Source organism: Festucalex cinctus, chromosome 9, assembly GCF_051991245.1.
Source record: "Festucalex cinctus isolate MCC-2025b chromosome 9, RoL_Fcin_1.0, whole genome shotgun sequence".
Classification (NCBI taxonomy): Eukaryota; Metazoa; Chordata; class Actinopteri; order Syngnathiformes; family Syngnathidae; genus Festucalex; species Festucalex cinctus.
In genome coordinates, this window is record NC_135419.1 from 9,995,216 (window position 1) to 10,022,021 (window position 26,806).

The 26,806-nt window shown below is 38.5% G+C and overlaps 1 protein-coding gene across 7 annotated transcripts in view; it reads right to left on the reverse strand.

The window, feature by feature from the left end:
- diaph2 (diaphanous-related formin 2) overlaps positions 1-26,806 on the reverse strand; it is a 381,698-nt gene that overhangs the window by 125,025 nt on the left and 229,867 nt on the right. For all 7 annotated transcript variants that reach the window (XM_077531612.1, XM_077531615.1, XM_077531611.1 and 4 more), the window contains one exon: positions 23,862-23,991. In XM_077531612.1, coding sequence (XP_077387738.1) covers positions 23,862-23,991 — 130 coding nt within the window. The remainder of the gene's footprint in view (positions 1-23,861; positions 23,992-26,806) is intronic.

Below are 26,806 nucleotides of genomic sequence, written 5' to 3' on the forward strand. Positions count from 1 at the left end.
TACAACTAAAGCTAACAATCACAATAATTAATGCTAAAAATAAAAATAATCTACGCAACCATAATTATCTTTACTGCTACATTCACAATACATTTTATGATACTGGTAAATGCTGCAATATACCTGTATGAATATATAATACAATGATATTATTAGAGATGGGCAAGTACTGATACCAGGCTTCGGTATCGGGGATATACCAATATATCATTTGCAGATATCGTTACCTGTGACAAAAAATAAAATCAATAGAATATTGCTATTAATTTCATGCAATTTTAAGGAAAAATGCTATACTGGGATATAAAGGTCTTCTGTCATATTTTTTTTTGTATCAAAAGTACTAGTGGTATCGGTACTTGGTATCGATATAGGGGACAGCTCAAGAGTTGAGTACTCTTACTGTTATTGAAAAAAAATGCTATTGAAAATCCCTAGCTATTGATAATGATAATACTTTCGAATAATAAAATATGCAATAGACCTTACATTAAATTCCACTCTGCAAAATGTTTAATTTCAACCCAATCTTTAAATTTTGCAATGAGACCTCACCATTAGCTTTTCTGCATCTTACAAGCGCACCTCAAAACCGAGCGTCGATAAATCGGATTCCTCCATAAGTTATGTCACTCAACCTACCGCACCCCCAAGCATCTGCAAGGTTAGCCCACCCACTTCCACTGTAATTGAAGTGGTAGATGAGAAATAAGACGGGCTGACAAGCACGGTGGCCTCAGTCACGCAAAGGTCAACCTTGTCCTGCTGTACATCAATTCCGAGGCTTGGATTCACTCTTTGTTCTCATCTTCCCACAATAAAATTGAATGGCAGCATTGTGGCTCGCGTGCACACCGGCGGACGCTACCTCGAGTGGACGGCCATTTGAACGCACACTTAACACACGGGCGCACGCACGCACTGTACCACATGGTAACTGCACCACTGTGATGCTTTTAGTGGTGCTGTAGCAATACAATAAAGCAAAGGGTTGAGGTCACTTGGAGTTATTAGACTGCAGCTGGTCGGTCGGCTGCGAACATACAGTTACATAGCAGTTACGGAATGCTGTCAAAATTCGCTGTGCTGATATGTACTGGTAGGAAGCAATATAATGCACTATTGATGTTTTCTCCACTAAATATCACTGTTGCTACAATTTTTTTTATTTCTCAATAAATAATAATGCAGGGATTTTACTGATATAATATAGGAACTGTATAAGTGGGTAAGGCAATTTTCCTAGGATGTGCCAATTACTAAGCATTACGCAATTAGCCTGTTACCCTAACTATTTATTAGCTTAACCTATAAAGCCTGAACCATGAAAAATATGAGAGAAAATTCAGATTCTTTGTAAATACAGTATTTAATGGTCCTTTTGAACAAACAAAAATCAACTTCCACATATCACTTTTGATTTGTGTCATATTTGATACATCCGGTCACAATGCTTTAAATTAATACATTTATAACTGGTTAAAAATATAATAATATTACTATTAGCTATACAATTAATAAGTATAGGTGCCGCTCCTTTCTCAATTGGGACGATCTTGCAAGGTTGCTAGAAAACCCATCTGCTGGGTGATACTGCCCTCTAATGGATTATCTGTGCAATGCATGTGTCAGATCATATACGTCAGGGTTTTAATGGTAACAAAAATATATATTATACTCGTAAAATAGAGGGCTCAAAATTTATTGTATTTATATTAGTGCTGTCAAACGATTAAAATTTTTAATCTGATTAATCACACTTTTTAATTTTGATTAATCATGATTAATCAGCTAAATTATATATATTCGTGTAATATAAAATAAATACAAAATACGGTAATATTTTGACATTAACGCATTTTATTGTCTGAATGCCATTTTCAAACATTGATTAAATGCATGTACGCAATTGCACGCATGCGTGTACTGCTCAAAACGTAACAGCATCATATCAATTGGGTGAAAGTCAGCAATTAATTAATTAAACGCAAATTACTTTTGTTTTATCTAAAGTCCCGTCGAGGTGTTTTTTAAAGCGAAATTTACCAGCGAGCACACCAACTGGAGTCACCCGGCTCATTTTGGAACAACGGGCGTAGGAAATGCCGTGCATTGACCTCATCACTGACCTGCGCAGCCTTCAATGTAACCATCCGCGGTTACGTTCAAGGCTCAAGTGCGGTCCAAAAAAATAGTGCGATTAATATGCGTGAATACGTGATTAATGCGACATTTTTCTGCGATTAATTAATCTATTAACTCTTTGACAGCCCTAATGTATATATGATGTGTTTGGCTTGATAGGTACTGTAACTACTGTTTTGAATTTGCTTAGTTTCTTCATTTTTCTATTTTTAGTTATAATGTCATAAATGTACTTATTTTAATGGTTCCGGATGTGACCCACTGTAAAATCAAATTCATAGGTATCATGCTAGCGCCGACTACCAGTGTGAGTCTGACTGGCACAGAATCTGCTACTCGTTTCTATCATGACAGGATACATAGAAGTAAATCAAGGGCCTCTACCATCAGCCATTTTAGTTCAAAAGGTTCATTTTTTTTAAATTCGGGCTCATTCTATGGATTTTACCTCAAAGAACCCTTCATGGAAATTTACCTTATCACGGCAAAGATACCTAAGCTTATTTTGATCAAGCCTCTAGTTTGTTAGTTAGTAGGAATATTTTAACACAAGTTTACCAATGGCCAGTAAACTTTGTAACAACATGCAGAAAGGGTTAAGGAAAAAAAAGAAAATTTCCAGTTCAATAAAATGTTTTCACTTCATTCGTATTGAATATGTTAACATTTTTAAGACATGAATGTTTGGCATTCCACTTAATTACATGCAAACAAAAGTGATGTTCTGGTGCTCCTGGTCTTGCCTCATGGCCACAAGATCAGAATATTAACCAGTAATTTAAATTGTCAACTGGACTCTAGATAGCAGGTGCCCGTAGAACTTTGTGGGACGACTTTTGTCAAAGTGTAGTGTTACCAAATAAGAGTGTGGCACGTGACTTGCCTGATACGTGATATCATACTGAACCACAGTGAACATGTGGAACAAACCAACGTGTATGTGCCTCTCTGCTAAGTCACATAATGAGTGCACATTGATGAAAATTGTGGCAGGGCCAGAACTGGATAGCCACTGTGGAGACCCCCCCCCTGACATTTAGGCACATGGTCGATGCAGTATAAGCGCTGCTAATGCAAACTCACACAAAGCATCTGAAAGACATCCATCTGTCCATGTTCAATCGCATGTGTCCTCATTAGGGCCGCAAGTGAACAGCAGCCTATCCCAGCTGACTTTGGCGGAGACGCAGGGTACACCGTGGACTACTCATTAGCCAATCGCAGGGCACATATAACTATCTATACAATTTAGAGGCTTCAATTATTGATTGTTGATGTTTTGGATTGAGTGGGCAGAACAGTGGAGGGCCCGAGCCACATTTGAACCTGAAACCATTCAACTGTGAGGCAGACATTCTAGTTGACATTTATATGAAGTCGGTATAAGTAGCCTAGAACTCTGTCCGGTCTTGCTTTCAACACAACTTGTGTTAAATTAGGCCTCTTTGCCACACATACTTTATAATCAGATGTGACTCGAGCTAGGCGGCATATCACTATGACCTTTCTACTTGCTACGGTTTTCCTTGTCTATGGTAATCTTGACACACTTACGAGTTCAAATCAGCTAAGACCGTGGAGTCACACATTGTCTCGTGGGCAAGGCAAAGTACTATGACATACTACGTGGGTGTGGCTAAGGTAATATAACAACAAACATTGGGTATAGAGTACAGTGGAACCTCTACTTACGAACGTCTCTTCATACGACATTTTTGAGTTACGAAACGCCTCAACGGGAAAATATTGCCTCTTGTTACGAAAGAAATTTCTAGATACGAAAGGTAAAAATACATTACCGAACGCAGCATACTTTCGGCTATGGCTATTTCCTACCATAGGTACCTATGAGCGAATACTAGATCGGTGTCTATACAGCGTCCTCATCATTCATCCCGCGGCCCATGAGGTGTTCCAATAGTTTTTCGTAAATGGATGAACTAACGGCCAACAAATTTGTGCAAAAGATTCAAACAATTGGTGATTGATGAAGGCACAGTAAGTTTTTAATTGAGACGAGACGGGCCTTTTTTTTTTTTTTTTTTTTTGGAAAAAGATGCCTCGCCATACCGAAATTTTCCATGAAGTTTCAGAATTTGTTTAAAAGAATCGCCCAGAAAAAATGTTCACCAGTCGGGCGTTTGCTCACTAAGATGATGTTTGCCTTGGACATTTTCAAAGGATTGTTTAAAAAAAAAAAAAGAAAGAAAAGAAAAGCAAACATCTTTGGATCAGTTCTTTACAAAACACCAGGCAAAAAAAAAAAAACAACACTTCTGAGAGAGGAGGACATGAACCAAAGAGGGCAAAAAACGATGAAGACAACAGTTAAAAAGGTAAATGGCCATCATTTTTATTCTTTACTCTATTCTTTGTTTTTTACATTACGCACAACTCTCATTTATTGTGCAATAATCTAATTGGGACATGTATTTGTTACATGTTTTGATGCATTTTTATGCTTTAGAAAACATTTATGTCTGAATTTTGGGAGGCTTGGAACGAATTAGTGCATTTACATGGAAAATGCGTCTCTACTTACAAAATTTTCTACTTAAGAACTTTCTTCCAGAACCAATTAATTTCGTAAGTAGAGGTACCACTGTATATCCACGTGGCAAAAAAGGCCTTGCACACTGTCTTTGTTATCCAATCAATAGTTCAACTGACAATGTACAATTTTCTGGTAGTTAATATTAGTATAAAACCTGTATTCCACTGAGTGGTGAATGATTGCAAGGGTAGGACATATAATTTTTTTTGGAATGATTTTTCATCACCATTCGTTACGTTTAAATCAAGGTCGCAAAGAAATTCACCAGACGTTCGCCAAAAAGTTTCAATGGTTGCTGACGGTTTCTCTTGTTGCAAAATAGAAAGAAAAACACAAAACTGTTGGCGAACGTCTGGCCAACATCTGGTTAGCCTTGAACGAACCCTGACAAGAAATCAACATTCACTACCTTCGCAAACACTTGCCCCTGCTTAAGCAAGCATTAAATATAAAAGTAGAGGTGAAAGTCCCCTTAGAACTTTTCACAGGTAAGGTGTGAGACTTCACCCCCTCTCCTGGCTTTCACTGATTCACATCGGAACCGCTCAAATTTCATCTCTCAATTTCATGTTGGCTCTCACAGGAAAAAGACTGCTTTGACAGGCTCAGTAAAAGGAGCTAGTAGGTGCATAATCTAGTGTTGAGCCAATTTTTCCGCCCAGGTAATGCAGAAAGATGTTCTGTTAAGGTCAGTTTAGTTTTTGTTTTTTTGTTTTTTTGGAAATATTGTACTGTACATTAAAATTTCTCGCCTTCAGTGCCAGATTAATTGCGCATATGCAGAATGTTGCACAGATTCTTTTGGGATATCATTAGTAAAATTACCACTGAAATAACACAGCTATTTTCAGGGGACAAAACATGGCCGCACTGTTATCTTCTGAATGCACACTTCAAGGGGATCAGAGGAAGAAAAAGGGGGAATAAGGAGGATATACTCTTTCCAGGCAGACAGAGATTTCTGAGATGTGTAAAATTATTATAATGACTGCTGTCAGCGAGATCTGCCAGTCTCTTTTATTGATGCATGGAGAACATTTCCGAGAATCTCCCCAGGTTTCAAAAGAGGAGCCACAAGCATACAGACCAAAGCTGCTTTCCCTTTTAAGTTGTCTGCTCAACATTGCTTTTTCATCAGGAAAAAAAGGAGTATATACATGTTAAATGATATACTGTTTACGTGTGTATTTATGTGACAGTTCAACCCCGTAACTTACGTTACACGGTCATCTTTGTAGTCATAGAAATTACAATGAGCCGCAGTGACCCACCTCTACTCGACTTCAAGCTATGCTGACATTGCTATTTATGGATGTCAGAGGCTGAGTGTATTTCATCCACGCAAATAGTTTTACATTGATGCTTTAAAGGCAGCAGTGTGAGCATATGTATCGATTAAAGACAGCATGATTTGAAGCAAACAACAATATAACCACACACTGCATATTTTTCCAGTGCAAAAATGATCTCCAACCATTCAAGGATGGCACATTAACTGTTGAACAAGAAACCAACCAAAAATAAAAAATAAAAAAAATCCTGCAGTAGACTTATCATTAAAAGTTGTTTATTAAACTTGCAAGGCTGTTAGCCATGCAGTATAATTTCACAATTTTTAGCGATAGCATGCTCAATCGGCTCTTATTTGTAAAATAGTTAGAATTGGATTGCATGTTTCAATAATCAAAAGTCGATTATTGAGACAATCCAATTACCAATACAGCATACAGTTGTACAAAAACACATCTTCAGCCTTTACAAATGTGTCCTTACAAGGTAGAATGATCTAGAAAGTGCATAACAAATTTTTTTTGCGGCCAATAAAGTTGTGAGTTTCACTGCAGAGGGCAAAGACTTCCCAGGGAATAGTCATCATCACCCCCAGGTCAATGTCTAAACTTTCCCATACATCCAAATATATTGTAATTGACTCCATTTGTAATTCCTCCAGAGATCTGGCGCTGGCTTGGAGCTGCGGTGGCTGCCAAAAACAATAATGTCTCACAGACATGACCTCCATTGTAAAGCTCTGAGGTGCAATACGTTTTTTTTTTGGTGGCAGTGATATTTTTGCTCATATGGTGGTTCATATAATGGATAGATAGATGTTTTTTTTACAATAACTATTTTTTTTTTAAAAACAACTAACTATGAAGGTCTTTTTTTCCCCAAAGTTTAAACAATTGCTTTCATAAATTAATGTCAAGTCCAATATATCAAGTACAGAGTTTATAGTACTGGAATTGGCTGGTAACCAGTTCAGGGTGTACCCCGCCCACAAAGCCAGCTGAGATAGGCTCCAGCACCCCCCACGACCCTTGAGATGAATAAGCGATCATGAAAATGGATGGATGGAGTTTATAGTAATTAACATTAAGCACAAGGGACGTCATTGCCAGCATGCAATTGTATATGCAATGTTTTTTTTTATTTAATTTTATTTTTTTAAGTACGTAATTGCATCTGCTCATTTAAAATTCTGCTGTTACTTCATAAACGCAGCTTAACATGAGCCATTAGAACCTTATGTTTTCACTCTGGGGATGGGCGTAAACTCTCTCATTATTTTAATGTCTTTTTTTTTTTGTATGTGAAGGATTAAGGTAAATGCAAATTAAAACAGGAACTAGAGCAAAAGTAAAAAGGATTGCCAATGCAATTAGCACAGTGACAAGTGACAAATGACGGGGAATAATGATTATTTTCCATATTGTGTGGATGGTGTCCAAGTTAAAAACAATCACAGTAAGCCATTGTCTACGTTCTGGCATTGTGTGTTGATAGAATTATTCCCTATTTATGTGTGAACATTTCTAGTATTATAGTGTTTTATTATATACAATCAGACTTGCCACTGTAAAATGTGCTTATTGTGACGACAACCAAATCGTTTTTAATGCCAAGAATACACTGAGACGTTGCCTCGGTCGCCTTTTTTGTTGGCACTGCTCTTTAAACCTCCTCATTTGCCACCTTCTCGTCTGCCGTTTTTAACGTCGCATGATACCAAGTAATCAGAGGGAACAATGTGGCTTCCTTGTCACGGCAACAGTATCAATTTTACCCATGCAGACGGAGCATCTTTGATTCCAGCTGAAAGGGGAGCACAATGACTAGTGTTTATCCTTTTGTCTCTTTGCTCGGCTCTCCGACTGTCTGACTCCCACGTCAACTCCGATTCCAGCTCAGGTGGCTGAATGAAACGATGCTGAGTGGGAATTCTTATTAAGATAACTTGGATGTAGACAGCGTGGGCAAAGACAACACATGGTGACACGACACGGACCACGTACTAAATTAGGAACATGTAGAAAATGACAAGAAAGATGACAATGTGGGGGGGCAAGCCAATGTAAATGACTAAAAATCAAAGACAACATGAAGGTGACGATAAACCGGACGAAGACATGATGAAAGGCAACAAGGACACAGACAAAAAATAAAAGGTGGAAAGCTATGCAAACTAAAATAATGGGGAAAAAAGGCAATGTAAAAATAATGTGGAAATGATAACAAGGTTGAGGAACAATAGCAAAGGAGAACGTAGACAACTACATGGGTAAAAACAATGAAAAATAGTAAACTGGCAGCAGTGGTTTTGAACCACTGAAAGGTATTCACCTTATTCATCCATGAATTAATGGAACATGCACTAGGTACCATGCAAAAGCCTTGGGGTACCAGCGGCTTTGTATTTCTTCTTCTTTTTTTTTCATTTTGACACTAAATGTAGATGGATATATTTCATTTTGGTAGAGCGGTGAACTAGACATAGAAGGAAAATGGTGAGAATCCAGAAAAGGGAAATTAGCTTCAAAGCTCCCGTCGACGGATATATATCACCGATTGTCCTTCAATGTTCGCATCTCCCCGTCGACAAATACGTTTCGGCACATGCATTTGGTCATTAGCATCCCCAACCACCATTGACAAATATTTTCCAGGCCAAATTTATTTGCCATCCCAGGCCAACTTGGAAATCTTGTACATGTATTTTTTTTATTTTTTTTGTTTTATAAATAACTTTTCTCCATCTTGTAGATATTAATTAAAATACATCAAATGTAGTGCTAGATACTTGTCATTAGGCTACAATTTTGATGACACAAAATGTCCTTGCAAGTCAAGGCAGATTCGCTCAAACTGCAACCAAAAAAAAAGGTTGCGGTTAATTCACAAGCAGCATGTCTCTCGATGAAGAGTGCACTCGCAGTAATCCATCTATATGCTAAGAAGTCTAATCCTCTTCTAAGGCATTTTAAGGCTGCAGTGTAAGGACAACGGGCGCTGCCTAGATGGATGTTTGCTATTTTCCAGAAGTGTCTGACTATCATATATCATTTATTTACTTGACTGGAGAATAAACAATACAGTGAAATATCATCAATATGATGATGATACAGCGCGTAGGGGTGAAACTGGCTGCTCATTGTATAGACAGACTGAACACAAGCTCACAGTTGAGCTCAAATATTTAAGTACACTCCACATGTGTCTATATTTTGTAGTGTGGTATATGCACAAGGTTTAGTCAATTTCCAAATTAGACTGGTTTTAACTTGGTGGAGTTCTAGGAATGCTCCTAGTTTGCTTCTGTTTTTAAAATAAAGGCCTGCCTTCAAGCGATATCTAAGGAATCTCAGAGATAAAGATCCTGATTTATTCCATAACGACAATGTCAAGGTCGCTTGCCGAAGAGTTAAAGCATTCTATAGATACTTTGATTCTATGATTTTGTCATAGTTATTTTTATAAAGTCAAAATCAATAAAGTACACAATGTCGCCTATGTGAGTGTTTATGTGTTGAGTGTTTATGTCATGTTTGTCTGTTTTCCCCTTCAGTTGTCCCCACTCTGATCCATTCACGGCTCAACAGCTCCCTCTATGAGAGACACTGCTGCTGCCTGACTGAAGGAGCACTTGAACCACAACTTTTTGACACACTTCTCCTGTCTGAATAATTCTTAGCAATTCTGTGTTTATTTATCACCAGAGTTAATGTGTTGAGATCACCAAATCAACCATATTTGGCAATACTGCGCATTCCTTGCCATCAGTATCATCTATGCTAACTATAAATCCATAGTATCCCCTGTGGTTGTTACATGGCTTAAAAAAGCTTGTTTCCCTGACAGTGACATAAGTATTATACAAACTATGTCCATGACAACCAAAGTACAACTCTCCATTCTCCTATCCTGCATCATAATGTAAAGCCAATTAGCCTGATTCGTTTACAAAAAAAGTGCAAGTCTCCTAAAGTCCAGTGGTTAAAAACTAGTCAGCTCTGTAGATCCGTAAATCTACCAGCTTAGTGACCTAGTTGTAGAGAGTGTCTTCCCTGAGACTGGAGGTTATGGGTTATACCAAAGATTATGAGAATGCATTGCCTGCCTGTTTAACACTTCACATTCAGGGTTGGAATTGGGGGGCTCGATCAACATGTGATTCCTGAGTGCGGCACCACTGCTGGTCACCACTGCCTCAGGGTTGTGGGTCAAATGTGAAGGTGTGTGACAATCATTGGTACGTTAGCATTTTTTTCTGTCTCGTTTTGTTTTCAGGGATTGAACCCAAACAGTACCGTATTTTCCGCACTATAAGGCGCACCGCATTATAAGGTGCACCTTCAATGAATGGCATGTTTTCAAACTTTTTCCATATATAAGGTGCACCGCATTATAAGGCGCAACTTCAATGAATGGCATGTTTTCAAACTTTTTCCATATATAAGGCACTACAGTAGAGGCTGGGGTTATGGTTTGCATCCATTAGATGGTGCTGCGCTAAAGGGAATGTCAACAAAACAGTCAGATAGGTCATCCATCCATCCATCCATTTTCTTGACCGCTTATTCCTCACAAGGGTCGCGGGGGCTGCTGGTGCCTATCTCAGCTGGCTCTGGGCAGTAGGCGGGGGACACCCTGGACTGGTTGCCAACCAATTCAGATAGGTCAGTCAAACTTTATTAATAGATTACAAACCAGCTTTCGGTCAACTCCATTCACTCCCAAAATGAATAAACAGCTGTTTTATTATTTTCCCTGAGGTAAAGTATTAGTATTAGCTAGCGATCCAAGATGGCGGAATCTTCTGCGCATGCGCGTCACCGATTATAAGGCTTTTAGGTGCGCCTTATAGTGCGGAAAATACAGTATATTTAGCACCGTCTTGAATACAGACACTTTTTTTTTGACATGACAACCAGGCCATCTTCAGTTCTTGACTTCATTTGCTGAGCAAGGCATACAGTAGCAGCACTCAGCATATTAAGCAACACCTTGACATAATCGAGTTTGGGTGAAGAAACTCAGATTTTTTGAGATATTCCAATACATTTTTTTGTTGAAAGTCTTCTTTAATGTTCTGAAATGTCAAATCACTTATCAGTTCTACGAGCTGGTTGAGTAGCAGCACCTGTGACTGAGGCTTAACTACAGCAGGGTTTTTACTTTGTGGAACTGGATTTGACACCTACGTTAAGCCTCTATCCCACTGAAGGGGTGAACGCTTGCGAGTGTTTGCATAGGTAGAAAATATTGATTTGAGTTCGTTCAAGTTCGCCAGACATTTGCCATGTTTCTTCTCAAATGTCTAGTGAACATCTGGCAAACGTTTGGCGGACATTTGAACGGCGAAAAATCAGCATTCACTACCTTCGCAAACCCCTCAGTGGGATACGGTCATGTTTTGGTTCTGTTTGGGGTAGGGTTTGCTTTGTTTTTGTTGGGTTTTGAGTTAGTCATGTTTATGTTCTGCTTTCCTTGTCTTCCCTAGTCTCGTTAACCCTCGCCGATGTCCACCTGTGTTTGCCTGCCCTTCCTCATGTATCAACCAATCAGCTCCCCCTTCCACTTTTGTCTTGCCCAGCTGTGTCTCATCGTGCTCAATCAGTGTGTGTATTTAGTTATTCGGTTTTCGCTTCAGTTTGTCGGTTCATTATTCTTGGTTCCCCCACGTCCATGTTGCCATAGTTAAGTCTGCTCCTGTATAGTTTTTCCCTTCGGTATTTTGTTATTCTTTGTCACTAAGCCTGTTTGCCCCTTCAGTTTTTGTTTAATTAAATTGACTCCTTTTGTGCACCTCTGCCTCCCTGACTCGTTCCGCCTCCTGCACTTGGGTCCACCACCACACTTCCGAGACCTGACAGATACGGAGTTTAATGTTATTGATAGAAGAAAACTGAACACATTTGTCCTTCCATTGTCCTCAGTACACTACCGATACAATTTCATACCATATTCATATAAGGCAATGCTATACTTAAGTCAACAGTCATGTACTGAGACCATCTCACGCCTCATGCACCCACCATGTGACCTCGCAACCCTGCACTCCAGTAGTCCAACAGAGAGAAATGTCAGCCCTCTATCAGCGTCTGTTTGATTTTCACCATCCATCAGAGAGCTTCTGCATTTTCCAAATACAACTCTGTGAACCCAGGAAATCATGCCCATGCCCATTCCTGTGATTGCCACCTCTGATTATTGTCATCCCTTAGATAGAAGTGATGCATTCACAGAGTACAAACAGCCCGTTGCTCTTTGATTAGCTTTAAGTACAGCAGCGGAACTGATGAAGAGACTTCTTTCAGTCGGTCGGTCGGTCGCACCGTTTCCATCATCACGTACTGATGAAATGAATTATATTCCTCCAGAAGTGGTGCATCGGGGGAAAGGAAGGTAACATTCAACGGGTTCACTGACTGGAAGAGGCAAAACTGGATACAAGGCATTTGGCAGGAGAGGCCAGAATGCAATATGAATTATTTAGTCGAAGGCAAGTCTTCAATCTAAATGTTGCAAAGGTATGTTATGCCATCATCTATCCTGTGGTGCGTTCAGTGTGGCAAAGTGACGGGGCTATCAGTGTCGGGCTGACAGATGACTTACAGCCCAAGCGACCCCGCAACAGTGAGTGTAAATATACTGTATCACATTTAACCTTCAAATACCAGCAATCTATGGCGAGTGCTGTGTGGGAGACAACATTGAGCTATTTTTTATTTTTTTTATTTTTTAGCAGGATGAAAGTCTAATTGCCGCTCACATATTCATGTTATACCGGCAAACACGCTGCAATCGTCATGAGTGTGGTTCCAGAGTTTCTTTGTTGATAATGGAATTAAGACTGATCATTTTTACATATGCTTGTCAGCTTTGTTTTTTCCCCACCAAGACACTTTGCTACTACAAATGCAAAAACATGATAGAACATAGCATCAAACGACAGTGTACAGCATGATACTGTTCTACATTATATGTAGACATTGGGAATGGCCATAATAATTGACTGATTGTATGAAATGGATTGGTGATGAACTGATTTAGAAGTAATCGGGACACAATGGACTACAACATTTTATGTAGTCCTGTCACTTTGCATGGATTCTAAAAATAAGTAACACATTTGTTGAACTGAGAGTCGGTACCTGTTCTACTTCTGCTTGTTGTTATGTCTCGACCTACATGTAAGTGACTAAATTTGGACCTATTGTACCCCCTTAAAATAAAACGAATAACATAGATGTGGAGAGATTCATATCCCTTCACAGCGATAAAAGGTCAGATCAATTCTTACAGGGAGCGTATTTGTCTTCATTTAGCAAGCAGACTTCAGTGGACACAAAACCCGTTCAGAGGCATACGGATATATCATATTGTACGTATTAATAAGAGCCCAATCAAGCGGTGATGAGACAAAGCAAGAGCCACTTTAAGAAGACTGTAACTTCTGTTTGCCATCCACATTTGGGTTTCGAGATGAAGTAAAACAAAAAAAGATGTCAATTTTGACTTGGAAAGGGCAACAGAAAACACAGAGAACATGTTTCATTTAAATGACAATTGTTTGCCCTTTATGTACCTTCAACGTGGGCGAATGTGAGGCTGGCCTGGAGGAAACCTGCCTGTCATGACTTTTGGGATGCAACTCAGGGAGGATGTATGACGCTTTAACAAGCCCCAAGCTAATTGGTTACTCTGTTGTGTATTTTTTTTTTTTTTATACTCAGTTTTGACTTACCGTATATTCCGCACTATAAGGCGCACCTAAAAGCCTTCAATTTTTTCAAAAGCTGACCATGCACCTTATAATCCAGTACGTCAGGTATCGCTGTCAAGACGCTATCGTTGACCCTGCACGATCGATGACGCGCATGCGCAGAAGATCCCGCCATCTTGGATCGCTAGCTAATACTAATACTTTACCTCAGAGAAAATAATAAAACAGCTGTTTATTCATTTAGGGAGTGAATGGAGTTGTCAGAAAGCTGGTTTGTAATATATTAATAAAGTTTGACTGACCTATCTGACTGTTTTGTTGACATTCACTTTAGCGCAGCACCATCTAATGGATGCATAACGTAACCCCAGCCTCTACTGTAGCGCCTTATATATGGAAAAAGTTTGAAAATATGTCATACATTGAAGGTGCGCCTTATAATGAGGTGCTCCTTATAGTGCGGAAAATACGGTACACCTTAATATTTTAGAATGTTTTAAAATATTTTGCCACATCTGTATTCAATACATGCCTTCACAAATGGGAGCAAATAAAGCAGTGTGGACAGGAAGAAGGCAATTCAAATAATCAGTCCATTTGTTCAGGTTCTACAGGCCAGAACATTTGAGAATGAGAACAGCAAAAGACAAACAACACTTGGGGGTGTTTGTACAGTAATCATGTAGCCCAAAGGAGTCTTATCCTCTGCTTCCATTTAGGCACCATTTAGAAGGGGGGCTTTTAGCTCGCAGCCAAATAGCCTATTGTAAGATTCAACAGCTCTAGGCTTGGTTGTCTCTGCCATCACTGCATAGTATTCGTCTGCAAATATAGGTCGCCCCCCCAAAAAAAAAAAAAAATCAAATCTGCACCTTCGAAGTACCAGTAATATGTTGGCAAAATATATCTTGAGGCAGAATTTTTTTAGAAATGATTTAAGTGGATGTGGAGACAGTTCCCTGCAGGGGGATTTCTACTGGCTACAGTGCTTTTCAGGGATATGGAATTCCAACTGCTGGTAGTCAATCTTGGATAGAATTTTGATCCGCCTAACAGAGATGTTTACATGTGTGAACATGTTAAACAAAAGGATAAAGTGGAATTGTATCATACTAATGCATTATATGTTTAATGATTTACTTGGCGGAACGTTTGAGACAGAATCCACCTGATATACCTGACTAATTACACGTTGTAGGTGTGAACAAATAAGCTCAAAGCATTGAACACAACTCATTAAAAGTGATGGCTAAAGGCCCTCCAAGTGTACAGCAAAGGTTGCAGACAATAATGGTCTTGACACGAAGCATAATACCCACTGCCTGCAATTGTATTGGCAACCCCGGCTGAGAATGGTCGCTCCCACTATTATGACTTAACACATCAACATCGCAGAATTGCACACACAGAAAAGGCCACCTGATGATGAACACAGCAGACAGCGTCAGGGGCTTTATCTCATGGATGCCTGCAACAATCAATTCTATCCCTCCTTACCTCTGCTTCAGTTGCCGTGATAAAAACAGACCTTTTCTGTGAAGGAGACGGTCTCAGCTGCTCTGCGATGCTGAGGCAAAGCAAAGGAAAAATAGCTTTGCCAAGATACCATTGTTGCTGTTAACTGTTAAAGAATGTGTGGGATTTTGGTGGGCTGCTTTTTTTTTTTTGTATTATTTTGGGCTTGCGTTCAGATCATGGAACTAATAGACAATTATTTCATATTTTTGACGAGATCCATTTTATTAACCTGTTCCATGTATACATGTTTTTAGCGTACAGTTTGTCATACATAGCCAAAACAGTTATTTGCACTAGTATATGTTCAACCAATAAACACATTACAGATTTCTCTTATATTAATCGCTTCAACCAAAAAGAAAGTGGCTGGATAAATATGTGTAACGTGAATTCACATGTATAACTGAGCATATGGTGTTCCACAGGGTTAAATTCTGGGGTGTCTGTTGTTTTCATTGTATCTGCTGCCTCTGGGTTCCATCTTAAGAAAACAGTAGAAGTTGTTTTAAGGTGCTCTATAAATATAGAGTTGATTTGAGTGATGGGAGAACTAATTGCATGATTTGCAATGCCCAGTTGAGCAATTTTAGTCCATCACAACTATCTCTAGCGAAACTAAAGGAACACTTCCTTCAGCTTTAGAGAGATGGTGTATACAAGAACACAACTCTTTCTGAATTAAAGGTGAAGAGAGCCAGATTCTATGAAAAGGTTACTCTCCCTGTTCATTTTATGTTATTTATTCACACCCACCACACTCCCACCCCCACAGCCTTGGAAAATCAATTGAACATTGAGCGTGCAAATGAGCCTACAGTTGGTGATGTCAAAATATGAAACACCTAGGAAATGAATGAAATGATTGCCCGAGTTAAAGGGAAAAAAAGAAACCCATTGAAATAAATACAACTTCACTTTTGGCCTCAATTTGGCCTATGCAAAAAAATAAATAAATAAATAAAAAATGGCAACAATCCATGGCATGTTGAGTTATATTCTACTCTAGGCTCACAGATGAATGTGGTTTTAGCAGGCACTAAAAAATGTTACATTTGTAGTAAATGTTGCAATGCAGCAAGTGAGTGCCTATAAATCATCAGAGATGGTTGAGGTAGTGGCATGCATAGCCTCCAAAGGGAACCAGCCAACTCCCAAGGGGGTGGTAAAAAGCCAGATGAGGCACTGGCTCCAGGCCATGACTTTAAATTATATATTGATGACAGCCCATGATAAAAAATGACCCAATTTAGTATCCAAAATCAATTCCCACCTGCATTGATACGCGGGGGTCGGCGAAAGGCGCCCGGTTTATGACAGCAGTTAAGCCGCAGACACGTTTTCCTTCAAAGTGTGGTCAATACAAGCAAAGAGCGAGCGGAGGAATGGAGTTAAGAACAGAGGCACTTTACAGCCAATGATCTGGTGTCTGTGTGGGTAAGTAACACGTCTGGCATGACGTTTGTGACATACTGTCACTTGTGTGCAGAGATATCCAGAAAACTCTGACTGACATTTTTCTCTATTAGATTGTTTGATTGCACGTTTCATCAACAGTTTTAAAAAGAGACATGCATGTTTTCACAATTTAAAATACTTCTAAGATGTCTTTATACCTGCATTGCATTTATCCTTCAATGATAAACAAGTAGAGGCTGAACTAGGGGCGGCGGGACACAGCACCCCACCAGTAAACAAATGTAACCGCTAACTGAGAAGCACACTTGGCACCAAATTACACTTTGTCAATTACTGTGTGGACCTGTGTATGGGAAGCACCAAACACCAATATGACCCGCACAAAAACCACGTTGACGAGTTCACAAAGCAATCAAGAAGGTGCTGCCTTTCAAAAGCTAATTTAGGTAGCTAATGCTAATCTGTGCTTCAAACAAACCCCAGTGCAGCCCCGCTTACTTCGAGTAGTTTTTCACTCTTCTGCATCCAGACTGAAAATGAATGTCACTTGTGCAAAGCCACCACAGGCTAATTTAAACTCTGAAATGTAATAGACAACATACTTCTAAGTGTTTCTGCTTTTCTCCCGCAGTTTGTCCTTTCTGAGAATTTTAATTAGCACAGACAAAGCCATACCAGTCATCCTTGGCTTATGAAATAAAAAATGACATTTCTACTTCTGGTGGATTTGAAAATAAATCACAAGAAGTCCACTGAGAGGACCTTGCAAAATCACCTTGGTTAATTAGAAAATGTGCAATGATTACAATAAAAAAAAAAAAAAAAAAACTATTCACATACTGTTTGACCTGAGCCATCACAAAAACATCACATAAAAACAAACAAATGAAAAACTGGTGTGAGTCAGTCAATATTACACATCCATGGAGCCGTTGTTGTAAGACTTCAACAAAGCCTTATCTGGAGAAGGCAAGGATCTCCCCAGAGAAAACTCAATTTCCTGCTCATTTGTACAACAATCCTTATAATTATCTGTGTTCTTATCGGAACCTCCTGACAGATGAGCTGTGACATGTTTCTCTAGGAAGTTATTCATAGTAAATGGCAAACTGACATGCCAATGAGTACTGTGTTTAAATATCGGAGATCTAAATCTGTTTTGCCTAAATATGATGAATGTGTTGTGAAAACTAAACATTGCAGTTATAGTTCAATAAAATAAGCGACAAGCAAAGCAATAAATACTTAAATCCTCCAAAATGACATCCAGCAATGGCGTCCCTCAGGGACTGGTATTTAGCACCCTTAACTACATTAGTAAGAACCAACAACACTGTCATAAACATTGCTGATGACACTGCAATGATTAACTGCAGTCTAGCATCTAGCAAAGTCTAATGGACAGTGCTCTGGTTTATATTTTGGTTTAAATACGAGAACAACCTCCCTCAAAGTCATCCTAATTTGCTCTGTTATTTTATTCTTTGGTAACATAAGGAAACTAGCATTGTGCTAAATCCGGTGCAGCCATCTTTTTAATGTTACTGCACGTTGTCATTTTAATAAACTGAACTCAAACTGGATCTACTGTAGTTCTGTTTAACTCATTTACTCCCAATAACGTATAAATACGTTTTTTTAATGCTCTAAGTGTCCCAAAGACGAATGTATACGTTTTGTTTTGTTTGTTTTTTTTATGCTAGAGCATACAGAAGGCTTTGATGCAGCCTCTCAACTGCAAAGAACGGTTGCAGAAATGGTAGTTATTACACAAACGGCCAGCAGGTGGCAGCAGAGCAAAGGAGATCAACCCGGGCCATGTAGAAAAAAAGCTCAATTACTTACAATTTTAAATAATTTGCGAAAACTGAAGAAATTTAGCTCTCTTCTAATGCTAATTGCTGCAAAACGGAAACAGATAGAAACTACTTTTTTTTCCTGATGAAAGAAGAGACTTTAATCTTTCTTTTGATAGGTTCCATGCTTTTATAGCAATTGAACACAATATTCTGTGGGCCTTGCAAAATCAGTCAAAATCCAGTAAAACAGGCGGGAGCGAACGGGACTGCTTCTGTGAAAATGGCTGGGAGTAAATGAGTTAAAAGGACAAGAACAAACCCTCTTACTACATTCAGATTGCTTTCATACCAAGAACTTCCTTAACTGGTCCTAATCAGCTGAAAGGGTGGAAAGATTTGTCTGTTGAGTTTACTCTCTGTAAACACAAAAATAGCCACAACCAATTTCAACTCCTAAGCAACACCAGGCACCGTCAAATGCAAAAGATCAAGAGGATGTAAGAACGGGAAAAAAACACCAATCGAGAAATGGCTATTGTTTTATGGTATTTTACAAAGGTGGGCACTCAGTCAACTTTGGCAAAAGGTCCAAAGACAGGCACCCATTTTGTTGACAATATACGACTGATGAGAAACTTATAATAATTGGTGGACTAAGCAGTGCCCGGAGTGGGTTTTCGTTCGTCAACGTACTCATCAATTACTGGGTCAGTACTAACGGATCTGGGCATTCCGTCAGTGATGGAATCTTGCTGACGAATGACAGAAACATCGACGGTCGCCCATTTCGCTGAGGAATGACAAATAACAGATTGATGATTGCAATGGGGTTCGGTTTGAAATGTTGACGGTTTGACGATGACGGAAGGGTGTTGACAATTGACGTACACTCAAAATGTATTCACGGGCACACTCTGTTTTTTTATATTACAGTAAAATTGTGCCAAGTGTTTCTTAGTAAAGTTACTGTATAGAGGTAACAATAGTTGTGGAAGAGTCTTTCTCTAAGTTTCAAGGAGCAGGATCTCCCAACAGCCAGGTTGATGAATCTCTCTCCTGCTACAGTTGATCAGATTCGGCTATCTCCCCCCATATGGCGGGGGACCGTGGGTGCTATTTGAGGAATGGGAAGAGGGATCACTCTGCAGCAGGTTGCTTTTCAAGCTAGGCAGGTGTTGTAAATGTCCAGGAGGGAGGCAAGTGAGCCACCACTTATCTTCTGTGAGCATGTTCCCAATGTAGGGCAGGGTTCGACTGCGGTTGGCAACAGCAGATTTGATTAACTAGGTGGGAGCGCAGTGTACAAGTCGTGGCTCAACAGGGTGATTGCAAAGCCTCAGCAATGAAGCGGGATGCTCAGTGTGCTCGTCATTGATGAGGTACTGCTTGTTCTTAGCGGTGGTCATGTTGTGAATTCATCGGGCCTTTTTGAAGGGAGATTGCGAATATTCTCATTCATCCATGTCAGGTTAATTAGAGGGATAAAAATCAATGGCAAATGGCTTTGAGAACAGTATGTGGTCTACCTTGAAAACACAACAATTATTACCCCAGTGTCCTGTTTTCTCTTGGGAAAAAAGTTTCAATTCATAGTGATGGACCACAAATGAAGTACTGAGAAGTAGTGGAGGACAAAAAAAAACTAATAGTTTTTGGTCTCACCATATATAACTGATCCACCATGAAGCGAGGAAGAAAACAAATGGAAGAAAGAAAATTCTGGAAGTCATCACTCATCCAGAGCTGGTGGAAGCTAGACAGGTCGGTTTCCTAATATTCCTCATGACAGACTGTCCTTTTCCACTGCTGACCTCCCCGATCCTTCTCTATTACTACTTCCAGGGTCCAGGGACGAGTATCCCTTAGACGGCCAGTGAGGAAATTGTTTCCATTTCCAGCCATGGCTGTGAGGCTACGATGACTAATGGCTGTGTGGACTTGAAGCACAAGTGACAGACTTACTGCATATGTTAGATGAAGATGTGACGATTTACACGTCATATTCACTGGCATACCCATAGGTTTCCATATACATTTACATGTAAATATTTACAATGAGGTGTATACTACACATATTTTATTATGAAAAAAACATTTTCAATTGTCATGATTCATTCAATCAGTAGCGGTGCTCCCCATGGACACGTGTTCAGCACCCTTCATTACTTTGATCCGAACGAGCAGCTCCAAAAAGAAAATAACTTGACACCGTCCAGTGCAAGTACATTTCCATTGCAGTAAGGTAAAGTTATATCATTCTTTTAAATCGTCCAAGGGTGAAAATATTTGATCTCAAATCTAGGTCATTTCTTTTGACTGATGATTTCTAGCATGCAACTATGCAGTTAAACAATACTAAAGTACAAACTTTACCAAGTCCAAGTCCTCAAAAGTCAACAAACCCGAAACATGAATCCATTAAACCTAATATAATATCTTCAGATATTTTCAATCGATATACCCTTTTTTTTTAAGTAAAACTGTTCAATAATACTGTAGGCTCACTAGCAGCGATATTTTAGCCCAAATTAAGCCTTCTGCAAGCTGCCTTCTGTTCAATAGTCTTTCTGCTTCAGCACAAGAGGAAATCGTCTCAACCCAAGGATTCCTCGCAAGTCCATTGAAACAGAAAGACAAATGATCTCTTCTGCTTTCCTGCTCATCCAGAAAGGCATTTTGTCTAAGTAATACAGAGCCAAGTACATCGATGAGTTTAAATGGAAAACCGGCGCTGCTTTATTATGCTGCAGTGCTTTGAAATGAATGTGGATAATAGATATATTCACAGCAGTATTAATATCCTCAAAGCCACCCCCCGCCCTCCTATTCTCCATTTTCTCTCTCTCCAAGGCACCAAAGTACTTTGCCCTTGGCTATGTCTTATACTAAATAGATTTATGAGAACATTTGTGTCATATTTTCTCTTTTCCCGCATTGTCAAGACAGAGTGTCACTGTGGTACTCAGCGCGCAGACTTTGCGTTTGCATTGTCGGGCTCCACATATTCATCACCTGAGTGACGTTAACGAGGCAAATTGGCCAATGACACTTTGCGAGATTGGCCCGCTGATATCAAGATGGGGTCGGGGTATGAAAATATTGACTCCTATGGTTAACGTCACAGGATTATGGTCTCCATAACTAGCTACGAGGATGGGGAGAGTCAATAAAATGTATTCACATCGTTCCAAACAGATAAGAAAGTCCATTTATACATTGAATCGCATAAGATGGCATAAACAGACCTATATTATGAACAACTGCAGTAAGGAAAAAAAACAACAGCTTATCATTAATGATGCAAAGAATGTTAAATGCATATCATATATTCCCTAATAATGTCCCTCCCACCAATAGATGTTGTCCTTCAATTAACCGACACGTAAGTGCCTCCCTTAAATACACTTCCTACTTTTCCAACAGGGAAGTAAAAGTTAATTGTTCACATATTGCATGTATTAGTTATGCTCTGCTTAATTTCACCTTGAGGGGTTATAATGACTATTAATTCAAAAAGATCACATAAACTCTGTGGCTAAAAACAAACAAACAAAAAAAACAATTGCACTGAAACACAATAACAGTCTGAAATTAAAATCTGGAGTCGTGCAACATGTGGTCAATGAATATTAAAGATGTTATGTGATACATTATGTGGAGACGGTGTCTTACGAACGATGATCGCAAAATATGGCTGAGGCTGTCATCACTTCAATGCCTTTCTTCAGAAGAATACGTTTTATTAGTTTTAAACACAAATTTCCCAACATCAGTTGTTTAATAGCATTCCAAAATGTCTCCTAACATTTAGAATTAAAATAAATAAATACCAGCGCTTGCCACTATGTGTGGAAATATGGTATATTATTAATAGTTTGAGTGTTGGCGAATTGATGAGACCATGGTTAGAAAAGGTGGTAATTAAAATTTTATGTAAAAGAGGGTCTATCAAAAAGTCTGAAGTACTCAATCAAGGCATGGAAAATTTTGACTTTCACTCAAAAAAAAAAAAAAAAAAAAAAATCCCTGTTGATTACATGTGAATCTCTCACATCACATTTAGTACCCTTCCCTAAAGTGCTAATGACACAAGAAGAGAGTAGAAATCAGAAGCTTAGGTGAAACCTTGTATTCTCCAGTGAGAAAAGATTGAAACGTCCAAATATTGTCCAAAGATTTAAAAACTCTTAATTCTAAGTGGTTCAAATTGAATGACATTTTTATTATTGTGTTGTTAGAGCTGCCTAAGTCAGTTGCATCTGCCGTCCTTGAATGGCTTTGGCGCAACTCACTTATTTCAGCTGTCTTCTAATTGACTAATTCACTTCAATACGTTTTACAAAGCTGATTAACTTTAAAAAAAATGTTGCCTATAGACATCAATACATGAGAACTATTCAACCCTCCAACACACTAGCAGGCTGCCTGAGTCAATTATGTAATCAGCTGAAGTAGATGAAATGAGTAATTATGATGTTTGAATTATTTAATGAGAATGCACATATTTGCCCAAAGCCTAAATGGCTTTTGTAACACAAACAACTCCATTCTACTCTATTCCCTGAATAATGGCTGTGATCAAACCAGGCGGAATTAACTAGAAATAAGTCAGTAAGCATTTCTTTAAATAGATGCCTTGTTTAAACAGATATTTACAAAACATAAAATAAATCAAATGAAATGAGAAGTGCACTAACTCAGTTCATGGACCATTGTTCGCTCATCGACATGAAATAATTTACAGCTGAACCTATTTCAACACCATTGCTAGCCAAAACAGCAGCACCAACAGACACTTAGAACTTAAGTTTGAAATGAGACCTGTTTAGAGCCATTATACCAATTTCCCTTGGCAAATTGAGATATAATGCTAATATTATTTCTAGAGCTGTCAAACGATTACATTTTTTAATCAGATTAATCACATCTTAGAATTTTGATTAATCATTGACTTAAAAAGGCATTTTTTTCCCAACATATTTCGCCCGCTAAATTTGAAGCGCACCTGTTATGTGTTAATTTTTTCCAACATTTAATGTTATGAGGACGTCTTCAACAATTTATATCCACTGCGCACGCTCATCTGCTTTTTCTAAACAATTAATTATTTGCATAATTTAAAATGGGGAAAAAAATGACCTACGGGATATGTAAACATTTATTAAATGCTTTACTTTAATGTATGTAGTTATGTTTATTGCTCAAACTCTAACAGCTACCTTTAATGTAATCATCCAATGTCGGCTAAAAAGGATCATCTGTGTCAAAATTAATAGTGTGATTAATCTGTGGTAATACAATGATTAATGCGATAATTTTTTGTGATTAATTAATTAGTTAACGCTTTAACTTTGACAGCACTAATTATTTCATCCACTGGAACACCAAAGATGTGTTTGTGAACATAAAGTCAATTGTGACATACCTTTGCTGGCACTCTCCACATGCTCCACTTCCTCTGGAAACCTCAAAATCTCTGGGTATGCCTCGTCACATTTCTCAGCCAAAAAATGAAGCAACGTTGTGTTCTGAGCGATCGATTTGGTGTCTCGCAGCTAAAAAAAAGGGAGAAAAAAAAGAAAGTGAAAGGAAAAATATGTTTTCGACATTTGCTATGTAGTTTAATTTTTATATATTTCTGAGAAATATATATTTGTGGACTGATTTATGAGGCTGCCGGTGATATGCATATTCATGGAAAATACTCAACATTTGCACCATTTTTTGTTGTACTTCTGCTGAACTCACTACTGTGTCGGCGGAAGCTCTGTCTTCACACACTGACACCAGAGTCTGTACATCCGTGCGCAGCAAAGTTATGCCGTAATCATCCCCCGCCGTGATTGCCAAGCTGCTCCAATAGCATGCTGGGGGAAGCTAATTAGCACCACGCAGCACTTTGTACTCGTACCGAAAGTATCAATGCTGCCGACAGCCAGAGCTGGATTTGCCCACACGTGCACCCGGGCCATGCGCGCAACAACAGCAACACTGACGACAACCCACACGTGCACGCAATTGAGCCAATTGCATGTTATCAGCGAAACACCCTCCTCACACACCAACATGCACATTTGCATCAAGTGAGGATCAATCACGGGCTCATTTCACAGGCTTTGAATTTTAATGTGTTTATTGTCATACTCCAAGCCGCCATCATCACACCAAACTACCTTATTTATTATAGTAAGCTCATCTTGATGTATGTAATGAATAAATAATGTCAGTGTGTGTGTTTCTCCATTGCCATACGATGAGGATAATGACGTTAAACTAAGTGTCCCGGTGTTTTTTGTTTTTTTTCTTTTTTGTGAAACAAATGAACATCTCTGTTTAATAGAAGAGGAAAAAGTAGATATTAAGTTCATACATTCTACTATTGCTTCAATACTTCACTGTGGAGACAATTTGAAAGTAGTTGCTAACCAAAACAGCAGCACCAACATATATATATATATATTTTTTTTTTTTTTATTGTGTCAATTCACCTTCTTCAATGACAGAGTTCATGACACTAACATGTGATCACTCCACAATATTCAACGTCTGTGTACTACCCCTAGCAAAAAGTATGGAATCACCAGTCTTGGACGAGCACTCAGACGTTTTATTCTGTAGATCAAACTCAGATAAAAAGCATGAAATGGTCGTAAGGTCATTCCAAAGTGCAACATCTTGGCTTTCAGAAACACTAAAAGAAATGAAGAAAAAACATTGTGCTGGTCAGTAAATGTTACTTTTATAGCGCAAATACAGGGAAATAAATATGGAATCAAGCTGTCATAAAAGCCAGAGGTGGTGCAACTAAATACTTGTGATGTGTTTTGATTGTTTTGTCTTGATGATTCCATATTTTTTTTCCCCTCAGAATGGAGTGATTCCATATTTATTTCCCTGTACTTGCTCAATAAAAGTAACATTTACTGACCAGCACAATGTTTTTTTCTTCATTTCTTTGAGTGTTTCTGAAAGCCAAGATGTTGCACTTTGGAATGACCTTAAGACTGTTTCGTGCTTTTTATCTGAGTTTGATCTACAGAATAAAACGTCTGAGTGAGTGCTCGTCCAAGACTGGTGATTCCATACTTTTTGCTTGGGGTTGTGTTATGTGTATAATGGGGAACCAAAAATAACTGACGATGGTGGAGATACACTCATTTTTTTTTTTGCATTTCAAGTGTTTCATCCCACCTCCATAAAAGCCTCTCTTAAATCCGTCTTTTAAACGTGACATTTTCACGCTAGATGGTGAACCTGGTTAGAGTGTCAAATTCCAATCCTTAAACAAATGCGCTCATTTTGAGGGGATGTGAAAATTCTGCATCATTGCTTTGGGACTGAAAGAATATTTTGAGCAGAGACATGCATGCGTGATAATAGCTCGCAGTAAGTGTTATCACAAACCCGCCCCCCCCCCCCTTGGTTGATGAAACACGTTGAGCAGCTCGAGTGCGAGGCACATTGACGAGCAATTAACCTTTGATGGCAAGGTATGAAATGAACGAACAAACTCATGATCAGGGGAATAGCAAAACTTCACAGGAAAAATTAGGATTGAAAAATGACTTTGTCGTTTAGCATTATGCCCATATATTCCAACTTTTTTTCTTGTAAATTAAAATTAAAACTTTATTCCCCAAAATGTACAATATTGCTCTCATAAGCATCCCATATAGAAAAATATAACTCCAATGTGTGAAACTTTGTTCTTATGTCATATTGTAAAACAACTTTGCTCTCAAAAATTATAGTCATACATTTCTGACTATTTTGAAAATAACCATCATGGATTATAAAAGTTAATTCTTGTAAGAGTACATGGGTTTTGCAAAAGTAGGATTTCTCTCTCCTTGTAACATTACAAGTTGCAACTTTATTAAATAACTGTGACTATTTCATGATTAACCCATTCATGGAATCCATACTTTATTTGTTATATTCCAATTTTAAAAAGACGTTTTGGTCAATTACAACATTTACCTTAGAATATGTATTTAAATGTTATTAGGCGAGTTGGGTAATTAAAAAAATATAATCATAATTAATCACGACTTCAATACTCACAATTACTCACAAATTTTATGTGTTCTAAATGTACAATAAAATGTACAATAAAATATTTTGCAAAAAAAGTTTTCATACTTTTGTGACCATGACAGTGGGAAAAACAATGAACTAATAGAAATATGGCTGCATCTTTTAGTCATTAATACAGTAATGAGTAATGAGTAAATGAGTAAAAAGATGTACTGTACTGTAAAAAAACAAGTGTCATATTGATTTGTGTTGAGGTCATTTGTCTGCCACTAGTTGGCATTATTGCATTTTTCAGACATTGGTGACAGCTCAGTGCATTTTTTTTTCATATTA